The following is a 23775-nucleotide window of genomic DNA, read 5'->3' as shown; positions in this document are numbered from 1 at the left end:
ATATCTAAGGAATGATTGATATATCATCTATATGTTAGCATTACGACAGGATGTGAAGTCCCGTTTTGAGACACTTGTACAATTATGCCGGCTTTCTGATCAAGTCTGCGCTATGTTTTTAGCCCTCCATTCTTACGCACCGCAAGTTGCTATTTGTTCATGTTTTTTAGCTTTACGACGGGTCCCACAAGTTTGACGAGCCTCGTGTCTTTCTCTCAGGTGTTCTATGCTCCGTGATAAAGGCTTAAGATTAGAGAAACGCTCAAAAGGTGTCTGTTTTTGTTATGCTCATTCTTCAGAGAATGCGCACAATATTCTGAAGGTATTACTTTATGCAGGCTTTTTTTCTCTTAGCCATTGGCTAGCACCGTCTTGCCAAATCTGTGGAAATCATCGCCGTATATCCTGGAGAAGTTTTCCTGCTGTCACGCCGAGACATCACAGGTAGCGGGTACAGGAGGTAGCGGAACCAAATAACCGCAAAAAGTACAGTCTCAAAACATGACCCGGAAGTGGTATATTCCAAGGATTTTTCTTCCGTGCTATTCTTTTGCCTCCATGCGGTTCGACAGTGAGAAATGCCTGCTGGCTGGCAACCTTGACGTCATGCACGATAGCTGTCAGTAATAAATGCGCTAATAAGAAAGAATGGAGGAAAACAGTCTTCTGGTAATACGGCCAAAGGTGGTTTTTTTCGCGATAGCCGTACAGGTTTTCTTCAGCGAGAACCCGGCGTATATTTACCGATATTTACCATGTGTATATTTGCCGATTTGTCAGAGCAATAAAATTTCAGTTGTTAGTAGCAGCGCCTGTGTCTCGTCTCCCCTTTCTGCGTACTTTGTGAAGTTTGCGCTGTTTTCGTGTGATGGGGTACGGGGAAAATTTAAAAAAAAGGTGAGAGTCGGAAGTTAATTCGATTTAATTAGGGAAATAGGCCACACATGGCAATAAATCGTAGCTTCTAAGAATGCTCGGAACGTGTAGATCGAGTTCCCGCGGCAAAAATACGAGTTCAGATTCCTCTTCAGTGCACCTTTAAGGTCTCTTTCTTTTTTTTTTGCGGGGTGCATAGCGTAAGCGCCTTAGAGTCTCGTAAACGTCCGACCTTACGTTCCCCTTCTGACCAAGAGGAACATTATCTGGGTATGCTAAATACCATACGCTCCTAACGATGCTGAACTTGTGATCATACCCTAGATGCGCGCTTGGGCCGCGTTGGCACTGGACGGTAAAGTGGGTGGAGGGTGGTGGACGCGGAAAAGCTGCGATTGCCACTTCACCTGGATGGAAAATGAAAATATCTTCGAGCATTGTTTGTTACTTATGGTTTCACGGTAGCACCCAAACATCGAGATCTCCAACAGCCAAGCTATACATACTGCAGGATAAAGACGGTGTCCATTGAGGTCAAGTCATACGTACGGGAAGCCCGTGGTCACCCTATCGTCGCAGACTTGCGAATTTGACCTGCCGATCTGATTCTGTGCCGTCCCTTGCTCCGTTTCCGTTTTCTTGGAACACATTGAGATAGCTTAAGGATAGCCGTCTGTTGAGCTATCCTTGTTACGTGCCCTGTCCATCTATATCGAGACATATTCTAACATATATTCAGCGCAGGAAACAATAACTGACTGTGCTATGTAAGACATGGCCCCACACTCTTAGAGACGAGGCAACCGGAGCCAAACACAGTAGAAATCTACAGAACAACACTGCTGAACCAAGCAGCGAGCATTGGAAATAAAAATAAAACGCTAATAAACTGGAAGCGAGCAGGTTGAATAGATATCAAAATGAAATTTTTTAGGATAGGGTGGCCGTCGGTGGTGCAGGACAGGGCTTCTTAAGGTAATAGGGCCTGTGTCATGCAACGGACTAAACTGTCTTGGTGGTGTTGGTGGCAATAATTAAAGGACAATTAGAGTGATGTTGTGTATAGTTGTTATGGCAGCCGCGACAGCCGCCGCACACCATAACTAGATCACTGACAGATCGGCTGTATTATTCCTACAACTGATTCATACGTTAAAGAAGAGCATGCATGCATATGTCTGCATGAGCGCGTGTTAAAGAAAGCAAAAACAAATCCTTTGCAATTTCATAACGTGCGCAGCCTGCACAAAGTAGGGGACACATCAGCTGAAATAAGACAGAACCCGCTTCACCGGCCGCATAGCAAGCCCATACAGCCTGAATGCCGCTGTTTCTGATGCTACTTACAGACAAACCGTCCATGATTAATTCGGTAATAGAATACATGGTTTCTTCTCAATGTAATCGGCTTCCTTTGTCTTAATTCTTTTATGCCTCCTCAAATGTGATGCATGATTGATCTTAGCATTTGTTAGTTCTGGTGTAATGTCCATTGGGCTAATTTTGGAAATATGTAGGACTGCCAAGTGTTACTTATCTTTTTATTTCCATGGGGAGGGCAGGTTTTTGTCAGGCGTTGTAAGATTACTTTAGCTTGCTTTCCCCCTACTCGAAGTCAGTGTGATGACAAAACGAAATTATCACTGCAAACAAAGGACGAATTGGTTCCGTTCAGTTTTTTCCGCTTTTGGCTCCTAGATGGCGACTTCCTTGAAGGCATTCTAAAGCATTTTTATCGTAATAGTTACGTAAAAAACAATGGCCAGTTTCACAACACCTATCGTTTGCACAGATGCACAGCAGGTGTGAACTCACCTCTACCCCGAGAGCGCTACCTGCAAAAAAGCGTTGGCAGCCACTGCCATTGACGCGACAAATTCACGCGGCCTTAAATCAAGGGTTCTACGTTTAACTCGCTTGTTACTCAATAACATCATAGTGAGGTGGGACTAAGCCATCCCCTAGTGTTCAAATTTACAGCTTCTTAGGTGTTCACGCGGTGATTAATGTAAACTGAAGATTCAATGTTTTCGTAGTTTGAAGGATGGAGTTACAAATACAAGACAAAGTTGTTGCACTCAGGCCCCGTCGGTAGTGTAGTTTGAGACAAGGTCAATCATGGGCTGATGGAGAATGTCGGTGGCGTTGTAGCCAAATATGAAGTCAAGGTGACCGAAGTCGGGGTCCGGAACCACGCGTCTGAACACGAGCACTTTTTGAAGCCGCTGGCAGAAGTCTTCCACGTCTTGAGGATCAGCGAAGATGTCACCAAGGCCTTGAAAGACAGCGACTGGGGCGCGAATCTTCTCCAGTGGGTAAGCTGGCGGCGTTGCCTGAAAAGTACACAGTTTAGCCTTTTTCTTTAAGCCAAACCAAATTGTCATTTCTTTGCCAATGCGGAAACTACGACTGCCTGGTGCCATTATGCGTCTGTGGAAAGCAATACACCACGAAACGAAATATACTTAAATACAGCGAGGCCTGCTCTTATTCTTGTGTTCTGGTAGAAAACCCCGGGGTGGAAACGATTTGTAACAAGGTGAGTAATTGTTTTTCATTTCGAGGACTTGCCGTAAGGCATGAGATGGGGCTGTCAATATGCTATCGAAGGTCGTGGAGGCTGTTTGAATCCAAGAACTTTAGCACACTCCGGGTTTTAGCGTTGTCGGCCAGCCAGAGGACGAAGTCTTCCTCCCTAGGAGCCGTTTACAAACACAGGGTTCCCACTTCGGGTTGTTGATAAATTCAGCCTTGCCCTGTCATTTTCTAGCCGTCCTTTTTAAGTCAATTTGTAAAGCGGCTTTCCTTTAAAGGCTGTGGTCACGCGTTTGTTCTCCGAATGAGAATAAATTTTCTTCACCCACCAATTTCGTACGCAAGCTGTACAGCTTTCGTCTCTGCACCCGTATGCCTGCTCTTGGATGATCGCTAATGAGCAATTAAGTGGCTTATTCTGCGTGCTCTGTGGTGCACAGTCCTTGCTCACTGATAATCGATATTTTTTTTTTCTGGACTGATTTTGTTCTGACAGCATGCATTTGAATACAAACTGAAGGAGAGCAGTCTAAAGGTGTTTATACAATACCTAATAAATGTCTTTCCTCTCTATGTGGAGCAGGTTGAAATAAATTTACTGTGCTTGGCGCATGGTAAAATTGGCTGGTTATGGGCCATAAAACCCACCACAAAAGAAAACTAAATTCATTATGACTTACGATATTACGAAATTTGTGAGACTGACACAAGAACACATATAATACAGCGACACAGTAAGTGCATCGTGGTCAGTTGTTTAACAACTTAAGGCGCACAAAGCAACGCATATGGGAAGAACCTATCTATAACGATTCCAAAATACTCAACAGCGTTTTGGGAAGGGAGGAGAACATCTAGCGTCTCATGTATTTTGAACCAATATTTCAAATAATTCATGGTAAGCATTCCATGTATCAGGGAAAACGAGTTTAATTTTTAAAAGCCGTAACTTGTGTGCTATGCACTGTGAAAGGAAAGCTCCAAATGAAAGAAATTGCATAGTTTATTCTGGTCGGCACAGTGAGATTCATATCTTAAGAGCGTGCTTATTCGGCCATGACATCTTTCATTTTCCAGTGTTAAGAACACCAGTTACAAATAAAGCTTCCGTCCTGGTGGCCTAACAATAGAAGCCAACGAAATAGAAGTCAAAATAACGCGAAATCACGCATGCGAAAAAACTTTGGCTGGAAGCAACTACTTTCAGAGAAAGCGGGTCGAACGAAAAAAGGCTTATAAATTCTATTAAGCGGCTTTCTTTTAATACTGGATTTTGATGTGCAAACATAATGCGTTATAAAATACCAAAAAAAGTGATTTTGCTTGTAATAGCTGTACAGAGAGCTACTATAGACGTCGGAAAGAGTGAAACAGTGGGCGAAGACAGGACGAGGGAGAGAAGTGACACGCAGCTGTCCCTTCTTTCTCTCATCCTGTCTTGGCGCTGTTCCCCTCTTTTTGCGATGTACCAATCAGTCCAACTCAACGCTATATTAAGACATACTTCAGAACTGCTGGCTGCGAAATTATGCTTGGAATTTGCGCTTCAATAATTTTACGTGCCTACGGAGCGAAGGCGATGAAGGGGTAACGAGGTACGCCCCGAGAGAGGGCGCTCTTCGTGTTTTTCGCGAGCTTTCTTGCTTGCCGCGTTATGCTTGCAGCGCATGCATCCTGCCAATATTAATAGGGAGTATTAGAATAGCGCCCAGGGCCCTCTCGATTAGGAGGATAAGGGAGTATCGGGGCGGCATTTCTCATGCGTAGGATGATAATCCGAGGGGCGTTATTGCTTTGCGCATGCGCAATGACACCCCACTATTTCCTTCTCCCACTAATCGATAGGGTCTCCCTATTCTAAAGCTCGCTATTAATGACGACAGCGGCCAGAGTAGGTCGTGCATCGCCTCGCCCAGCAAACCTCAGGCGTCGACGAAGTCGTTATTTTAATTTCAGCTTCCAGGCAGACTTCTAAAGTTCGCAGTTAACCCCTTATGTAACTTCGCTGCACAGCCTCGTAGAAAGCTGACAGAGGTCGTCTAAAAATTCCACCACATTCGGAAAGCTTAGCTCATTCGCTTACCGTGCCGTACTTTATCAGGTTTTCCGCTAGCCCGTAGTCGAACCGAACTAGGTTTTTGCGCCTGAACACCTGAAAGCCAGACGGAAAGGTGTTAGACATGGAGGGATAAGGGAGCGGGGGATGGAGGTAAGGAAAAAAAGAAGGGACAAGAAAAGGCGAGAAGAAATGAGGGAATAAAGTTAGGGAGGAACGAGGGAAGGAAGGAAGGAAGGAAGGAAGGAAAGAAAAATAAAGGAAGAAGCAAAGAACGAAAGAAATGAAGAAGGGAAGGAAGGAAACAAAGAAAGAAAGAAAGAGAGAAAGAAAGAAAGAGAGAAAGAAAGAAAGTAAGAAAGAAGGAAAGAAAGAAAGAAAGAAAGAAAGAAAGAAAGGAAGAGAGAAAGAAAGAAAGAGAGAAAGAAAGAAAGTAAGAAAGAAGGAAAGAAAGAAAGAAAGAAAGAAAGAAAGGAAGAAAGAAAGAAAGAAAGAAAGAAAGAAGGAAGGAAAGAAGAAACGAAAGAAAGAACGGGGAGGGAAAGAATGAAAGAAATGAAGAGGGCAAGGGAGGAAACAAAGAAAGAAAGAAAAGGAAAAGAAAGAAGGCAAGAAAGAACGTAAGGACAGCGTTTCGAATGCAGAAGCCGCAAATCACACGCACCAAAATACAAGCCGTTCAGTCGAGAGCCGGCGCATATATATTCAAGGCTGGGCAGACTACGTTTTTGATAGGAAATGTTATTTACTCTGATGGTTTTTAGGCGCGCTCTCGGTGTGCAATAAATGTCCGCAATAATTCTTTGTTTATTAAATTTTAAGACATAGAGGACTTACAGACGTCTCAACGAAATAGCTCCTTGGTGCTTTCTGCAGCTGGACACTTCACAACATGCCTTGTCTCTCGCGTCCACCGCTTGGAGCCCCTAAGTAACACTCCTTCTGTTCCAATACTCTGTTTCTATCCTCGAGAGGAGGAGCGCGAAGATACAGATTGCTGCAGTGTTAAAAGGAACAGTGAGTTCGCAGACTAGAGCTAATCTGTCGTCATTCCTGGACTGAGCATATGATGTTTCAGCATCCATAGGAATATTTCTTAGGACAATGAAAAACTTTTACGTGCTTATGATTATGGAGTAATCACTGCTTTAATGCTAATAATGTATTCCTTTTAGTACAGCCCTACATGTACGTCAAATTTATACGTCTATACACCCCGCCTGCGTCTTGCCTGCTATTAGTCTCACACCCTTCGCCCGTACTCTGTAAGCCAGAAAGAACAGGTTCTACTAGGCATAGCCCCCTGGGAACTGCCGGCGTCGCCACGTCTGTTAGTCCACAGGAGAGTAATCGTTACTCTCTTGGCGACATAACCGAAAACAGACATCAGATAGTTTTCTCCATGGATTAGCCGTACATTACACAGAAATGTCGAGCGCTTGGCCTCAGTTTTGGAACTTTTTTAGCGCAGAGTGCTGAAGGCCGAAATCAATAAAGGACCGTGCATTCCTCAGTGCTAAGAGCGCCATCGCAACATAGCTGGTTAAGAATTGATATACACAAAACGTGCCAAGCCGCGCCAAACTAGTGACAATGGGCTATGAAGAGCGCCGTATTTGAAGGCCCCGAAATAACTTCCATCGCATGGGGACGTATTTTGCACCGATTCATCTAAATATTCACAACACCTTTGCCTCTTTCTTATTAGCAGCTGCGGCCGCAGAATCAGCGTTCACAGTCGGCAAAGCAATATTGTTCAGCAGCCCTTTAAGGGAACTGACCAACGATAAACCGGCAGTATAATGTCTCCCCCTCCCGCCTCCCTTCAGACTGCAGCCAGTGTACAGCCCGTCTCAGAGCTCCACCCTATGTACAGTCTTTGTCAAAAGTAACCAGGCTGCACATTTTTTTCTTCTTCAGCGTATATTAAAGCTATTATGCCAGCCCTCAAGCACTAAATCTGTGTATGGTAAGAAGAACCCCTCTTCTCACCTTCAAAGAACTTTTTGATCTTTGGAAGCCGTGAGGGCCCTGTTATACGAGTGAGAATCAAACCATGCAGCCTGGTTACTTTTGACAGACTGTACCTGTCGCACTCCCCTAGCGGCGTGAAGGGGCGTGAGCTCAGTTCATAAGCAACGAGACGCGCGTGGGGGGGGGGGGGGGGGGGGCTCAAGTTATCGCTATTAGGCCGATTGTATTAGCTAGAGCACACAGTTAATTGGAGAGAGATGAGAGAGGGGGCCCTTTGTCCTGCAGCGGACGTTGTTAGGTTGTTGATGATGATGACTAATCGGTTGTGTGAAGAATCACCGTTTCGCGGGGCGGGTAGTGCTCTCCTAACGTGCAAACGCGGTCATAGCTGATCCGTATTCGCACTGCGCTTCGTTGTGTGCTACGTCCAAACGTGGTAGCAGGGCACGTTCAGCGACGCCGATTGCGCCAAATCCGCTCCCTGTGTAAGGCGCCCATCCAGGATGTTAAGCGCTTCTTTTGAAAATTTCACGGAACCTAAAAGCAAACTTTTAACCCGGTATAGAAACGGACTGCAACATTTTTCAGCGGAAAAAAAAAACTGGAGTAGGGAATACACACTGTTTAAGAAGCTGGTTCTCACATAATGACCTTGGTGCCGTCATTTTACCTGAGCGTAGTGCAGAACATCCTGGCTCGAAGTGCCCACGGGCAGGTTCACGACGTAAACCGGTACCCTAGTCTGGGTTGAGAGAAGAACACAATGTTATTACGAATACCCCCCACCTTCTTTATCCATCACCACCTGACTCGACTGGTTTGGCGCTGAAGGGGAGGAAGAACAGCGACTTCTGGTCGCCCAGGCGGTCGACATGCTCGGCCTGTAAATTTTGGCCGAATAAAAGTCTTCTACTACTCATACTAGCATATTTTGAGTATTACAAGAGGACAGCTGTGTGTACATCAATAATAGACAAATCACAACTTCATTATTCCTATAACACATCCCACACGCACGCATGATGCCCGCCTTATATGAATGAATATTGTATGGAAGGATAGGCCGCCGCAGTAATAGTAGTATTGGTTTGTTACTGGAAAAATACAAAAATAGAGAGAGAAGATGCCGCCAGCAGGGTAGTTGCTACCTAATGTCACTGTTCGTCGCTAGGGGAAAAATGCGGCGCTTCCGTGGCGCGACCTCAGTAGAGCTTACGTTCCCTATATCGTCCGAAGCGTGTCCGTGCGTGACGAACACCATCCCTACAAGCCACTCCCCACACTCCTTTCCCACCCCGCACCTCCACTACCTTTACTCCCCACGACTGGTTGTGCATCCGGCTGCTACAACTTCTGAACCGCCATCGTTGAAGTACACCTTATTCACAGCGAGTGGCGCCCTCTAGGGAGTGCCCTAAAACGCACTTGGGCAAGGCAGTCACAAAAAATTGGAGGCTTATCAAGGTTAAGCCCAGTGGATGCGAAAGCATGTCCTTAGCGTTTGGAGGCATCTTGACCGCATACACGCCCAGCGCAAAGACGCTGGCGCGGTTGCGGGCACAGACTGACGCGACGGCGGGCGCGCGCCGCCTCATCCCTGCCGTGACGTCACATATCACGTGATGCAGCGATGGTGGCGCCGCCGCCGCGTCGCGCGCGACGGCGCGAACCGAAGCGTGGAGGCCTCCGCCGGGCGACGTCCGACGGCGCGATATGAGGCCCCATCTGCAGCCGGTGTGACGTCATCACGTGCCGTCACATCATGGGATCTCACTTCAAGGTCAATGGTGGCCACCGCCGGGAGGCGACCGACGGCGCGATATGAGGCCCCATCTGCAGCCGGTGTGACGTCATCACGTGACGTCATGTCCCGTGACCTACTTGAAGGTCACTTGAAGGTCAATGGTGGCCACCGCCGGGCGTCGCGCGAAGGACCGAAACCTACGTTAATATGCTTCGCATAATAGGGCTTCACTAGGCGCCTAATGCTCCCAAGAAGTATCGGGTGGGTGCTTGATAGCTGCCGCCACCTGTCGCTTGTGCCTGTCCCTAACATGAATAGTGCATTCGCGGTAGAAGCTGCTGTTTATACATAAGTCCCACTGCACCAGGAACGGTATGATGACTCCCAGGGATCTATGAAAGTCGAGAATGACCAATTCTGCACCTAGTAATGCTATCGCGTCACACCTTTAGGGAGGAGCTTTAGTGTACCCTCCCATTTTTCTGAATGCTAATAAAAGTCAGCCCTTTCTTATCACTCCGAGCTCTACAATACAGGTCAGGGACGCAAGCGTGGCGTTCTGTCTGGCTAGCAATGGTTCAATTCCGGTAGCCACTCAATACTCCTGCGGTGACAGTGCCGGCGTTTACCGTGAAGCTTGCGCCGTATGAAGCTGTAGCTATTGAAGTTTACTTCAAACTTGCAAAGACTCTAGAGAGTATTAAGAAATGTTAAAAAAGAAATTACAAAAGTGCCCATTAAATGCCCATGACGAATTCGTACCAACAAGCTCTAAGAAGCTCGCAAGGGAATTCTTTAAGAGCTGTTTAAGCAAGAAGCATATAGTCCGTACATCTCGCCGCGGTGCTTAAGTGACTGAAAAACGCAAGTTATTGCGCATCATCTTAGTAGACAGTTCTCAGGCCATCAAATGGTTTCCTTATAGCTCATTCCGATTTTGTAGCCGCCTAGTGCCGTAAAGCATTTAGATGTGGCTTTCGGAAATTAATTACTCGAAATAGTACATAGAAACTTACCCTGTCCTTTCTTGATACCGCTCCCCTCTGTACTTGTACTTGCTGCCCTCTTCCTGTCCCTCTATATCCGCCGGCCGCAGCTTAGAAGCTCAATATATTAGATAGCAATTGTCGAGCCTCGTTTCCTTCTTTTTTGTATTTTTGTAATAATAAACCCACTACTACCATTACTAGCCTCGCTCAGAGCAGAACGCTGGCCGTCGCTGTTTCCTTAATTATACCGACATTCGCATATTCTCGCATTACCTAACCTCCGAGTTCCCATCAAATGATTTAGATAAGACAGACTATGCTTTCCTTCGGCTTCGTTTAGTGAATGCGTAGGAATAAAATCCATGCCACGAAGACTCCTTTTCCTCAGCTACCGCTCGCGGAATAACGCGTAATAAAACCTAAAAAGAGCTTGTAAAAAGTATTCTTACGCTGTTGTGTTGTTTCCAGTTAATGCCGTAAAGTATCGCTAACGGTAAGTAGCAGGCATCGCTAAACGGGCTCTGGCAAGCGGTGGCGAGTAGCCGCTTCTGCGCCGAGGTCTGGACCAGAAATCCGCCTCTGGTGATGAGGTCATTCACGGCCTGCGTGAATTGGAGGAAGGGGCGGAATGAGCACAGATTGGTTGTTCATAGACATTTACACCTGTTGTGTACACCAGGTGGATCGTAGTCGAGGCCTGAGTAGCTGAAATGCCCTCGCTCTATCGACGAGCGTGGCCACCACCCTATCCGCTTTCCTGGTACCCAGCACGTCCTAAGCTTTAAAATACACAGTGCCAAGAGTGTGTGTATGAGTGTGTGTGTTTTCAGCCCGAATAACTCGTATTTACTGCCCTATAGCAGATGATATGCCGCGATCATCAATGCTCTAGTGCTGCGAGTGTACACTACAGCTGTTTATTTATTTTTTCAAAGATCCAAAAACTACGAACAAATTGGGTAGAATGGTAATTGCCTTTTATATTTTCAAGCAAAGCTCTAAGCTTTGCAACTCTAAACTGTATGCAAGAGACGTATAACGCAACTGAACCATTATTAATAGAAACACTTTGGTGGTACTGCTTCCAAGAAGTATGTATTGCAATAAATGTTTCCTGATAAACGTATACCAGTACTCATAAATTTATGACAGCAGACTTCGGCGAAGAAATTGAGTTAATATGTACGCAAGGTGATTTCCTTGTGATTTAATAGCGTACTATTTATTTCGAGCGCTGAGTAATAAGGTGAATATTTCGCTCCACGCAGCATGCTAATACGGCGATGAGCTTAAATTTGTTTTTAATGTGGTCTACAAACGTTTTACCTGCAGGTATGCATGCTTATGACGACGAGTCGCTCAAAATGCTTAGCACTTAGAACTCGATTCTTACCTTAACCTCCTCGGCCACTGGAATGAGCAGCCGGAACGGCGAAGTGAAGTAAGTCAAGTTTCCAACAGGAGCGTAGTTGACCAGAATGTTCACCTGGAATAACAATGGAAGAACAGAAGACTCTGATGAACTGCAGGTACTACGTAGCTGAATAACGCACCGCAAACATTCTTCCTTATGTGTCTAGAGTGTACGTATGTTTGTGTTTAATTCAATACTGCCTTCATTTCTCTTTAATAGCAGATAGTGAAAGTCAGGTCCTAGGCACGTGCTCAATGTTGCCCGCTCTCCTACACCAAAGCACACAAGCCATGCGCTGTTAAAGAAACTGCATCAGGCCAGGTGTGACGGAGGTCACAGCATTGCCGTTCCCACCAGCACTGTAACTATTCGCGAGTGGTGAATGGACTTGCTTTAGTGACTGACCGGAGGGTGAATGACGCCGCTTCAGGAACACGCTGGTTCCTGGGTGTCCCGGCCCCATGCAAGAGCAGTGGGGACAAGCAAGTTAATACCATGCAAGCTACAAGAGGCCGAAGATGGAACAAGGTGTCTCCGAATACACTGCTGAGAGGTTGAACAGACCAGTGGCTTAGCAGAAAAGATAAACAGTTAACGGTCCTCTAGGTCCGAAAGCAGTTGGGTGGGCGGTGAGTCATTACAGAGGAAATACGCAAACACAAATAAAACACACACAAAAGTCGACTAAAGGATCCAATTCGCATGGCGCTTCTGAAAGAGGGAGGAAAAAGTCGCTCTCGTGGCGGCCATCTCCTTACAATATGGCGAGGAGAGATAGAATGCACTCTTGTGGCGAGCATCGGGCCATTGGGGGCGTCTCCGCGATACGGGTGGAGGTGGTGAAAACTTTTATTAAACACAGGGAATTTGTGGGACACGCAGGTCCCTGTGCCCCCGCATGACTCCCGCTACACTCAAACGTTCATGTCCCGGAGGTTCTGGACTCTGGCAGCCCGGCCTGCGGTAATGGCTTGCTTGGCCGGGTCCTCGGATCGCAGCAGGGTCTCCCAAGCCTCCCAAGTGGTAAGGTGCGCCACATCCCGCGGGAGAGGGTCAGTTGAGCCGAAGAAAAAGACATGCATGTCAAGGGTAGCTCTGGGATGATGGCATAAGGTACAGGAGGGGTTTGTCTGCGCCTTGGAGTATCGCTAGCGTATGTAAGGAGGGTGGGGGAGGAGGGAGAGTTCGGGTTTGGAGGCACCTCCAAAGTGTCTGTTGTGGGTGGGGTGGGGTGAGGGGTAGAGCCGACGCTCGGCCTCGTAGGGCCATCGTCAGCTCACCGAGCTAGTGTACGCGCTCCCGCGAGAACCCCAGATGATGTGTCACAACTTTTTTAACTCCAGGATTTAGGCTAAAACAAAAAAGACAGGTCGAGAAGATTATGGAAGAATTTTTAACTTTCAACAAAAGCTCATGCAGCTTTTTAGCTATCGTGAAGTATAAACCGCAACTCCGCGCACGGTTTCTGTCTCCTGGAACTGCCACTGAGCTTTCCATATCGCTCACAAAATATCAACCAAAAAGAGAAAAATATCCGCCTCCCCTTTTCAAAAGACTGTAAAAAAGAAAAGTTCAAACTTTCGCAGCTGGGCAAGGTGATTAATATTTACGTTATGTCTTACCAATGGCATGTGCGAGAGCTGCAACTTTTTGTTTAGCGCTTGTGTTTCTAAAGTTCGAGATGTCTCTCGCAAAGAAGTCTAAATTCCTATTGGAAACGGTACATAGCTCATTAAATAAACCTAAATCCAAGCAGGCAGATAAAAATGTAGGAACAGGACGGGTCATTCCTGCCTGGTTGCGTCTTAGTTTTGTAAGTATATTTGTCACTTGCCTTATCGTTGTACTCCGGTCGCATAGACAAGAAGACCAGTGACGCCGTGGTTCCTTGCGACGTCGCCAGTATCCCTACTTTGGTGGAACCCGTCTCGTTCAACATGAGGTCGACCGTGGCTGGTAGGTCGAACCGGCCAATCTCGTCGAAACTGTGCTCGACGATGTTAAAGAGCATATTTACTCACACGAAAATTCCAAACATCAAGAATATATGATCCCACAACCCAAGCGCGAACTTCCACTTAGTCACCTTATATTGTTGATAACGTTGATCGCGAGTCAACGTGAATCAAACTGCGCTTAAAGACGTGTGGGACAAGGAAATAACGGACAACACCACTGCGCAGACTAAGTTGTTGTGTGCTACAAAATCGTACATCCTGGAAAAACAGAGGGTGGTCTGAACAAACAAGGACAAAATCAAAGCCTAGACGTGAACAACCGCTGCTGTCTTCCTTATGTGTTTGCGGTTTTCGTGCTGCAGTTACGTATGTCTCAACATATTAACCAACATGCCCAAATGCTCGTTTTACCTTTTTTACCAAAGCCTAGCATGAATGAAAAAACTTTTGAAGATAAAAAACAAAGCAAAATCAATTTTAAGAGAACATAACTTATATATCTTAACTAACAGAACTATACGTGAGCTTTGAATTAACAAGCAAAGGATGGGTCAAGAGCACAGACCTTTGGGCTAGTTGATTCATAGCAGACACGTACAAGGGCAAAAAATTACGGACAGAGAAAGAGACATGGACAACACGAGCGCTTTGTGGTTGAGGATGGGTGGTTGAAAGACAGCATTGTAGTGTGATCGTCGGCCTTTAGGCAACAACCATGAACTTGTGAATGGTGGAACAAAGTGGCGTGTGCCTGTAGCCCAGCTGTGTAGTGCTATACGAGAGTAAATTTTGTGCTAGCAGAGACAGTCTCACATTTTAGAAACAATGAAGTTATGTTTGGTTAAAAGAAGAGACTACAGTGTGTTTGGCATCCTTAAAAAGACAAGAATTAAGGCTAAGACTGATACGTTAGAAAACTGGTAGCCGCAGCAACATTGACCTGCATGAACTATCTGAGGGGGATGATTAATAGTGACTGAAAACTAGCTAACATCTGGCGAATAATTAGAGACAAAGATCGCACGTTGTCATAGGCTAGCTAGAAGTCACAACGGACGTGTCCGTCCTGTTATAATACAAATCTTAGATTATGGGGAAAAAAAATGAAAAATGCCTTCAAACTGATATATTATAAACATGTATTAATGAAGACTTTTCGTAAAACTTCGCTTTGTCTGCCGTCCACTTTTCAATGGATGAGTTTCTTTCCGCCACAACGGCTCATCAGTTATTTTGCAATATAACTGATAACACGCTTCTATAATATATATAGATAGAAACGTTTCCTTTTCTGCTCTTTCTTTTTCCCCGCAACCATACACCAACTGACCCAACAAGGTGCTCTTCTTCAACAGCAATCCTTAAATCATGACAACTGCTAAGACCGCCAGTCAGGCTCGTACCTCTCCGGTATCACTGTCTTCTGCTCCACCATCTTCCTGATATTTATCATTCTTCAACAACGACTCCACATTAACTGACATTCAGTTTCACTCAACACCTTGCCCTCTTAAGTAACGATACCAGAAGCATAATTAATACTGTTACGCCGCGTAGCTCTCACCTGTATTAAAACCATTTCATCCGCGACCATATATATCCAGAGCTATTTTCTTTCATTTATAAATATTTTCCTCATGCCGTCTGCATCGCCGAAATGTGACTGCGTGAGAGTACCCAAGCCCAGTTATCTTGAAAAAGCACAACCTCTTGGACTGTCTAGTTAGTCTGGATGGATGAGAGGACATGTTATCACGGGAAAATAGAGGCTCTTACCCCAATGCCAGTGACAATTAAATCCAAACTAGGACACTTATTTTTCTCTTTTCAGTACCGCAACATGTGAAAATATCCGTTTTTCTACCTGTAAGACATTCACCTTTTAGAAACGCTTTAAACTTCTTCTGGATTATATCATAAATGCATTTACTCGTATTTCATCTCCATTTATCAATCCGGAAAATTTCCTGAAGACATCATCATCCGCCTAACTATGTCCACTATAGGCCAAAGGCCTCTCGTACATTCTTCAAATTAACGCTTTCTTGTACCTTATCCCTGAAAACTTCCGTATCCCCTCCGATCAACCGAATTTCCGCCGCCCCCTGCTACGGTGCCCTCTTTTGAAATCCACTCCTTCACAGCAAGGGATCATCGATTATGTTGGTTTCGTATTATGTATGTGCATGCCAATTTATTCCTCTTGGTTTCTACTGGGGTATCATCAACTCGCGTTTTTCCCCTAACCAATTCTTCACCCTTCCTTTCTCTTAACTTAGCACCGATCATTTTCCTTTCTATAGCTCACTGGGCTGTCCTCAATTTAAGTTGAACCCTTGAAGTTTAGGACGTCATTTCACCCAGAGAAATGTTGACTCGACAAAAACTCGCATTCAGGTGAGTTTGACGAAATACATATTCCACTGAACACAATTCCCTATGATATGCCACCAACTGATTTGATTAAGGTGGGGAGGAGCAGTGCTTGCAACTGCGTCCACTGTATCAATGCAAAAAAAAAATGGGAACAGAAGTGGAATAGAACTCGCCTCCATTTCCAGAACTTGGGGTCGTTTGTCGACAGTGTCACGTGATAGTTGGACTGAGGCACACCCCTGGTGTTGACTAACCAGACGTCGAATCCGGCGTCTGCCAGGAGAAAGCCTGTAATGTGTTCGAGAATATTAAACAGCTATTAAGAATAACCCGCCTAGCTAGTTCAGTGGCGGTCAATTTTACGTAACGAGTCGAAGGGCGCGAGATTGAGCACCTGCTCTGGCAGCCGCGTTTCGATGAAAGGAAAAAGCAAAAACTACCACGTGCTCTCTGATGTTACAGAGCTTTCAGGAAGCACACGGGGTCGTAATTAATCTGGAGGTGTTCACATAAGGGCGTCTGTTGTAGACCACGTAGCGTTTCAGACGTTAAGCCCCACATACGATAACTGAGTCACTGGACATTGTAGACGAATTGTTTCCTAGGATACATTTGTTTGTTTGTTTGTTTGTTTGTTTGTTTGTTTATTCGTGTCGCACAATAAAGTTAATATGCCTTGGTGGGGAGTTTGATGTCATTGTTTGCAATCCCATCGTGATCATTACCTTCATTACCAGTAGGCATAGCAGGGCAGATGCTGCTTCCCGCGATATTTACCTACACTCCTCATATCTGTTCTATATACAACAATGAAGTGCAGTGGTTGTCTCTTGTTAATGCGTATCACCCTTTCGGTCTTGACACGCAGGCATTTTCGAAGGGATATGTTGGGCCGAATAAGACTAACTGTCGCACCACTAGTCTGGAGTTACTCAAGGCTTTACCACGACATTTCGCGTTCTGCACAACTCGTGGTGAGGTGTGCCTTGCACTGGAGCGTCTGCTTCCAAGCCCACTGACGGAAATGAAGATTCTCGGCCACTGGCCGCGGCGATCGTCGGCGGTGAAGGCCTCCAAGGCACTGCTCCACTTCTTGAGAACTTCTGGCCTGCACGATAGGCTGACTTTACCGAACGCTTGCTGACTTTGCATTCTGTCTTCATTTTTCTGCTGGTCTTTTTTCTCTTTCATCTTTGTAACCCATCATCCCTATCCCCCTTGCAGAGTAGCAAACCTGATTATTCTTCCGATTAACCACCCTGCCTTTCCTTGTCCTTCTACTCCACCTAGTCTGTTTAACTTTGTCATTTGGGAAGCCACGTTCGAGATTGTAATAAACTACTTGCTTGAGGAAATTAATTTTTGGCTCGTATATGATTGTTCGTGATCGAAGTCGCATGCCTGTGAAATCTTAATAACCAACGTTCATCTTCGTAGCACAAGGGTATTTATGAGGATATATGATAGTAAATAAATAAAAATTTAGGTTCCAGCTTTTTTGCTCTCTCTCAGAATATAATGTTGGCATAGGTGTAGTGCGCCGGCCCCAATTTCCTTTAAGGCGTTTCTTTTTTAGTAGACTTCATTGCATTACTTTTATAGACCATCCACTTTTCTTCCTTGATCCCATACTTCATGATTGGCATCACATATCTCTGAAAGCGACAATAAAATGCTGCCTGCTGTGTTTATAACCCAGTGTCGTCTATGACTTTATGAAGAGCTGCGTTAACTTCTTCCTGACAACGGTCGTTGGATTGTGAGCTTTTCGCAAAGGTCACGGATAAAATAATGGCTCTGTTTTTTATGAAAACCAAGTTTCCGCCCTATCAATATTTCAACGCCCGTGAATGCTTCCACTCCATGAGTATTAGTGTGCGCCGTCCAGCAATATATGCCTTCCCCCGAAACACCAGTTTACAACAGCGACTGCAGGTGGAGGTGCTCGTGCACATAGTAACCACGGCCAAGAGGTCAGCTGACAGCTTTCCAGGACGTTTTACATTCGCAAGTTTTTGTTATGTTCTCGGCCGCGGTCCCGATGTCGGCACAACCTTCAGGAGGCCGTGGCTTAAGCTTCCATATCTCGCGCTACACCATGAATACGCAACTTTAGAAGAATAAGGCGTTGTGTTAATTTGGTTTTCTGACGAAGCATTCATCCGTTTAGCGCGAGCACAACAGGACACAGAAGAAAAGAAAGACACGGTGCTTTGTGTTTCCGTGTTTGTCTTTCTTTCCTCCGTGCTTATCTTTCTTTCCTTCGTGTTTGGCTTTCTTTCCTTCGTGTTTGTCTTTCTTTCTTTCGTGGTTGTCTTCCTTGCCTTTGTGTCTGTCTTTCTTTCATCCGTGCTTGTCTTTCTTTTCTTCATGTTTGTCTTTCTTTCCTCCGTGCTTCTCTTTCCTTCATGTTTTTCTTTGTTTCCTTCTGTGTCCTGTCGTATTAGCGACGAACCTTGGACAACCCATTCTTTGACACGAACGTCATTTAAGTCGAAGTGTTTTTTACAGAGGAAAATGCGCGGAGTCGGAGAGTAAAACGTCGTTTCGTGCCGCGGTATGAGCGCTTCTACACTTAGCGCCGTAGGTGCAACTACGAAAAAAAAAAGCCATCTTTTCCGGCGTTTCGCCGTATCCCAACCGAGAGTCAGGTAACCAGCAGGTGTTCAGCATCCTGCATTGCTCTCATGCACAACATACTGGTCGCAACGCGCAGAATGAAGTACAAAAGCTACAGTCAACTCCAATCACTGGCAACGCCAGCCACTATTTATGCACTCCGCTCGCGGTGCCCTTAGACAACAATGCCCGCCTCTGGGCGGTCGCGTTACGGCAAAGCTTCTGGAATAGTAAATGTATTGAAGCACTCTGGCGACATTCTATGTATCACTGTAAGGAAGAAGCCATGCAACCAAAGTTTAGAGTCTGTACTTCCGAGTCCCAACGAGTCTACCCTGAACTGAAATTCATTTACTGTAGGCGCTTTGCTATGACTGCGCAGGTTTAATGTTATCAGTTGTTCAGAAGGTTCAGAAGTCAATACAAGTGGCTTGTTTAAATAAGGTATTAATGACGTTTCGATCTTCATTCTACCAGTGTTTAAAATGTCGAGTATTTAGAGCAGAGTAATGACGTAATGCTGGAAGTTCAAAGTTTTACCCGTTCCCGCTGTCTTTGTATTAGCGTTGGTGTTTTGATTGTACAAGTGAAATGCTGCAAATGAAATTTCAATTGATAGTCACCTCTTTCTGTCGCGCTTCAGTGGTTATCGTCTAATTATCTCTTTCCACTTTGTCTAAAAGTGACGTATACCAGCTTGACATGGTTTCATGTTTGCAATCTTTATAGTAAGACATAACTCAAGGACTAAGTAACGGCTGCCCTTCAGTAGAGGGCTTCCAGCCAATGGCATCGATTGATTGTCATGACGTCGTGGCTGATCCGTGATTAATGCCCTTCCAGCTGTAAGCCACCTTATGGTGCCACGTTAGATGGTGCAAGGGGATTAACAACGACGAAGTGACATTTCGGTTGTTGCCATTGGCTAGGCGACTTCCTAGAAAAGACTTTTGCCGGTCGCTCCTTGAGCTGTTTCTCTCTTTAAGCCTATAGAAACCCTTTGCATCTTTTGTCATTCCATTATATCCTTTACCTGTGGTTCCGATCTGCGGTGGTCTTGAAACCGAACAAATTGTGGTCAATACTGGTTTTAACCGATGCACTTGTGTCTGTGTCTGCGTAGCAAGGCGACTGCGTCATGATAATTTTTGATTTAAAGCTGATTTACCTAAGTTTGTATAAATGGTACACTTGTGGCTGTGTGTACTTCGGTTTATTTGTCTGCATCCACGTTGTAACGGCCTTACTGCCGAAAGCATTAAACATTAGAGATTACTGCAGCGACCCGCATTGGAAGAACGCGAAATCATTGACACTCCTTGTTACTCGTCTCCTCTCCTTGCCTCTCTTTATCATTTTCTTTTTGTTTGTTAATTTGCCTACTGAATTAATGTAATTATCTTATGATTTAATTAAAGACCGATTTATTTACTCTGATTATAGCTCCTTTTATCTCAGCCAATCATAATGGTTTTTCAAATTTGGCGTCGTGGTTGCTTTCACATCCACTCACTATATCCCCGTCCAGCCTATTCAACCGTCCAATCGTTTTTGCTGATAATTAATTCACTAATTAGTCTACGTAAGTGAAACTTTTTTTTCTGATTAATTATCACTCATCAAATACATCTCCATTCTTTTCAAACTTTAATAGCAGCACTCATTTGCCTATTTTTGCATTATTTTGCCGTCCACAGCCGCTTTCTCGTCCACTCACTGTCGACTTCCGCTCTATTTGGATATTTTTCGACATTTCTGTCTCTAATTAACTATTCTTCCAATCGACATATTTTTTTGCGAAGCATCCTCACGCCGTTCTCTATCTTTTACATTCATTCGTTTGATGCTAGCTCTTCCGCCAACGCCACAACTGCTGCGTTCACGTTTTGTGGACACGTTTTGTTGACAGGACCCCGCCGACATAGCCTAGGAATGCTTTCGCATTAATAAATAATCGCAAATAATAGTACTAACAACAACGCGTGCATGCAAACTTGCCTGGGCTCTGAAATGGTTGGTTGGCTGTCCACGTGGCGGCGTTGCACAGCAGTCCGTGTACAAGCAGCATCGGCGTCCTCTGAGTCGTGGAGCCATCTGCCGGCTGTCGCGGCAGTATTCTGTCCACCTCCAGGATGTAGCCGTCTTCCGTGGTGACTTTGTGCACTTCGACGTCGTAGCCGAAGCTACGCATGAGGCCAGCCTGCGGAGAAAGAGATTTGTTCCTTTAAATGTTCCATGGCGTGTGCGAATATTCCACATTTTGAATAGTGAATTCATTTACCCCATTATCGACTCGCCGAAAGCAAATAGTTCGTGTCCAAAATTACTTGAAAAAAAGAGAATCCCCTAAACATATAACGATTTTTGTTACTACTTCGAGTCAATTGACCAATTCGCTGTCGCCCTACCATAAGCTTGCCATTCCGGTGAGCTCAGTAGTGGAGCGATTGCTGCGGTTAAGCGGTGGACCCGGGTTCGAACCTCAGACCAGGACAAAGTTTTATCTTTGAAGTTTCTGAGAAAGCGCTTGGGTGGGTGCCAATCAGAAATTATTCCTTTATTACGAATCATATACGTTGGGATATTTTCGAACAGTTTTCGAATGACTGACCCATTGACCGAATTGGGCTCGCCGTGGTTGTCTCCAACGGCTGTATCAGAAACAGGCCCGCCCCAATGCCTCTCAGCATGTCGCCGCGATTAGCATGCAAGGAAGGGAAGACTAACTGCCGGGATACGGGGTGTGACAGCTTTGCCAATGCTCATACATATAGCCTTGAATGTCGGGCTACACCAGAGGTTTCAGCCAGGTTTAGCTTCGATGCCTAATCTTCTAACTCTTGACATATAAATATTGTCCCTCTCAAGAACTTACAAGCGCAGGTAGTTCGCTGCCGGCACCAGCAGCAAAAAATTAGTTTTACCACACATGTGACATGGTGGTCACAGTGTTAACATACTGACAACGTGTTTCATATCCCTAGTGGAGATCACTGCCGTGTTAGATATATGAGTTATACCGCCGGCGGTATTGACTTCACTGTTTCGCGTGAACATTTGTATTACGCAAATAATCCCGGATGTAACAAGTAATCATGGAAACATGTAATTTCCTACTCGATTCGTTTCTTTTATTATTCGATTCATAGTCGATTCGCTTTCTAAGTACACAATTCTTATTCGATTAAATAGCAGGATATATATACTATTCGTATTCGACTCAATTTTGAAAAAGTGCAATTGGCACATCCATAAATTGTGCGCGTGGTATATCTTGTTTTCAACTGAAAAATGAGCACAATTCACAAGGTTAGTAATTGGAGCTAACTGGTGAGGTATAGTTACGGTGCACCGCTTCTCCCGGGCTCCTGCTTTGACGTCGTTACTTCTGCGCAATTCACCAATCATCATCATCATCATCATCATCCTGACTACACCCACTGCAGGGCAAAGGCCTCTTCCATGTCTCTCCAATTAACGCTGTCCTTTGCCAGTTGAACCCGGTTCTCATCAGCGCCCGAAAAGCTTCTGCTTCTACGTTTCTCCACCAGTCAGCGCTAGTGTGTCGGCTGTTCTTCTGTCCCGTTTATTTGAGCGGTATTCTTTCGCGATGTTAATCCTTATAAAAATGGTCTATAGACTTCTTATTCACTCTATTTTGTCTCAATAAATATTTTCTTTGTCAACTCATCGCCTATAGACTGCCTGTCTCTAGACAAAAGTCTACTAAAGTGTATGTCCGTAAATCTATAAACTGATTATTGACTGTCTATATAATTTGTGTTTTCTATAGTCTAGTCTATGGGATTTGTCTGCACAGCCAATAGGTTTAAATGACAAAACTGCCTGAAAAATGTTTCTATGGAAAGTCCCCAACTTGTTCAGCAAGGCACTTTAATGCGAATCTTAGGGGGTTTAAGTCAGCTTTTCCTCTGTCATGTTGAATTTTCTTGCATTATCTTTAACGCAGCAAGGAAATGCTGTTACCAAAAACAGGGGGAGATCGGTGACTATGATGGCACTGTTTTCGCCGATTCAGGACATTTTTGACCCTCTAAGTACTAATCCGTAACCCCAAAAAGTTTTTGCTACACGTTTATTAGAAGCTTACTACAATCTTCAACTCGCCTGTATCGGCAAAGGTTCGCGACTAATTTTATCGCGCACAAAACGTTTATTTACTTCGCTGCGGCGAGAAACAAAGCTCTGGGCCTGTCAGCCACTTTATGAAAGGCAAGATACGAGTACGACAAGATGTTTCCACCAGGTTTGCGCAAAACAAAACGGTATCTTTCTCTGTAGCTGCGTTCAAACTCCTACAGGAAGAGACCGTTAGTTGCGAGTAAAATCAGAAGTTAGAACAAAGACGAACGTATCTACATACCGGGTCCTGAATGGCGTCTTCATAAACATCGGAGGCTACCGATCCTGACATCACCAGCGGAGTCAACAAAGCAAGTGCCCGTAGCCACAAGGCTATCATCATAGCCGGAGTAATGTTCCTACAGTACAGGCAAGAAGCGCGTCCTCTTTTCGATTTTTTTTTCAACAGTAATTGTACAACAAAGGTCCAGCGACTGTTTCAATATAGCTCAATATTGAAACGGAGGAACTGAAAGCTGTGGGCGTTTTAAAAGCGCCTCTATTCAGGCAGACGTTATGACCGGGCCGTCACGGTATATGCGGGAAACCTATCGAATTCGGCCACTCAGCCAACACAGCACAACACCTGCAAACACATCAACTGCCCGAGCGTCATGCGCAGTACACAAGCCGGATCTCGCACACTTGCGCCCTCTTACGGGCGCTGCAGGTAGTGCGGGTCATCTCTTTGTATCTATTTCTGCTGAGAGCTGCAACAGTTGAGTGCAGCATTTTGAAGGCTACGCGTCAGCTGGTATCTCTGAAGAGGTATGGCAGTATCGTGTTGAAATGTATAAATGCTTGCGCAACCATGATTTCGTCTGATAAGCCCCAATAGTGAAGCGTATGCATGAACTTAACGTATGGCGCATCAAGAAACGAGCATTTCCGAAAACAGCCTAGAGCGATCCATACTGAAACTTCGCGAGTGTTGTTCCAACCAGTGCTTTCTCTCTGAACACAACTACGTGAAGTCATGTTTATTCCAGTGTGACACGCATGGCGTCGCCGAAAACAGGCGTAAAAATGGAGCAGCATTTGGCTTCCCTCAAAACGTTGAAACGCACAGCTGTGTTCGTGCGTCGTTTAGA

General features: G+C 45.1%; 1 protein-coding gene across 1 annotated transcript; it reads right to left on the bottom strand.

Moving 5' to 3' along the window:
* Window positions 1–2796: 2796 nt before the first annotated feature.
* On the bottom strand, window positions 2797–23368 carry LOC149330589 (gastric triacylglycerol lipase-like). The gene is made up of 9 exons (XM_089561211.1): window positions 22926–23368; window positions 20540–20741; window positions 16096–16210; window positions 13423–13573; window positions 11568–11660; window positions 10624–10776; window positions 8112–8183; window positions 5495–5563; window positions 2797–3209 (listed from the first exon to the last, which is right to left on the bottom strand). The coding sequence occupies exons 1-9, from the start codon at window positions 23025–23027 to the stop codon at window positions 2955–2957; spliced, it is 1212 nt and encodes a 403-aa protein (XP_089417337.1). The 5' UTR covers window positions 23028–23368; the 3' UTR covers window positions 2797–2954.
* Window positions 23369–23775: the final 407 nt, after the last annotated feature.

Source organism: Amblyomma mixtum, chromosome 9 (assembly GCF_055824585.1).
Source record: "Amblyomma mixtum isolate Tamu chromosome 9, ASM5582458v1, whole genome shotgun sequence".
Lineage (NCBI taxonomy): Eukaryota > Metazoa > Arthropoda > Arachnida > Ixodida > Ixodidae > Amblyomma > Amblyomma mixtum.
The sequence above is the reverse complement of the archived record's forward strand: the minus strand, read 5'-3'. Positions and strand labels throughout refer to the sequence as shown.

Excerpts from the sequence above, each read along its gene's own strand:
- LOC149330589 (XM_089561211.1), bottom strand. The coding sequence starts at position 23,027 with ATGATGATAGCCTTGTGGCTACGGGCACTTGCTTTGTTGACTCCGCTG. Across the intron at positions 16,211-20,539 it reads CCAACCATTTCAGAGCCCAG|GCTTTCTCCTGGCAGACGCC; the intron begins GCAAGTTTGCAT and ends AACACATTACAG. Across the intron at positions 13,574-16,095 it reads CCCAAGTTCTGGAAATGGAG|TTTCGACGAGATTGGCCGGT; the intron begins GCGAGTTCTATT and ends CGTCGAGCACAG.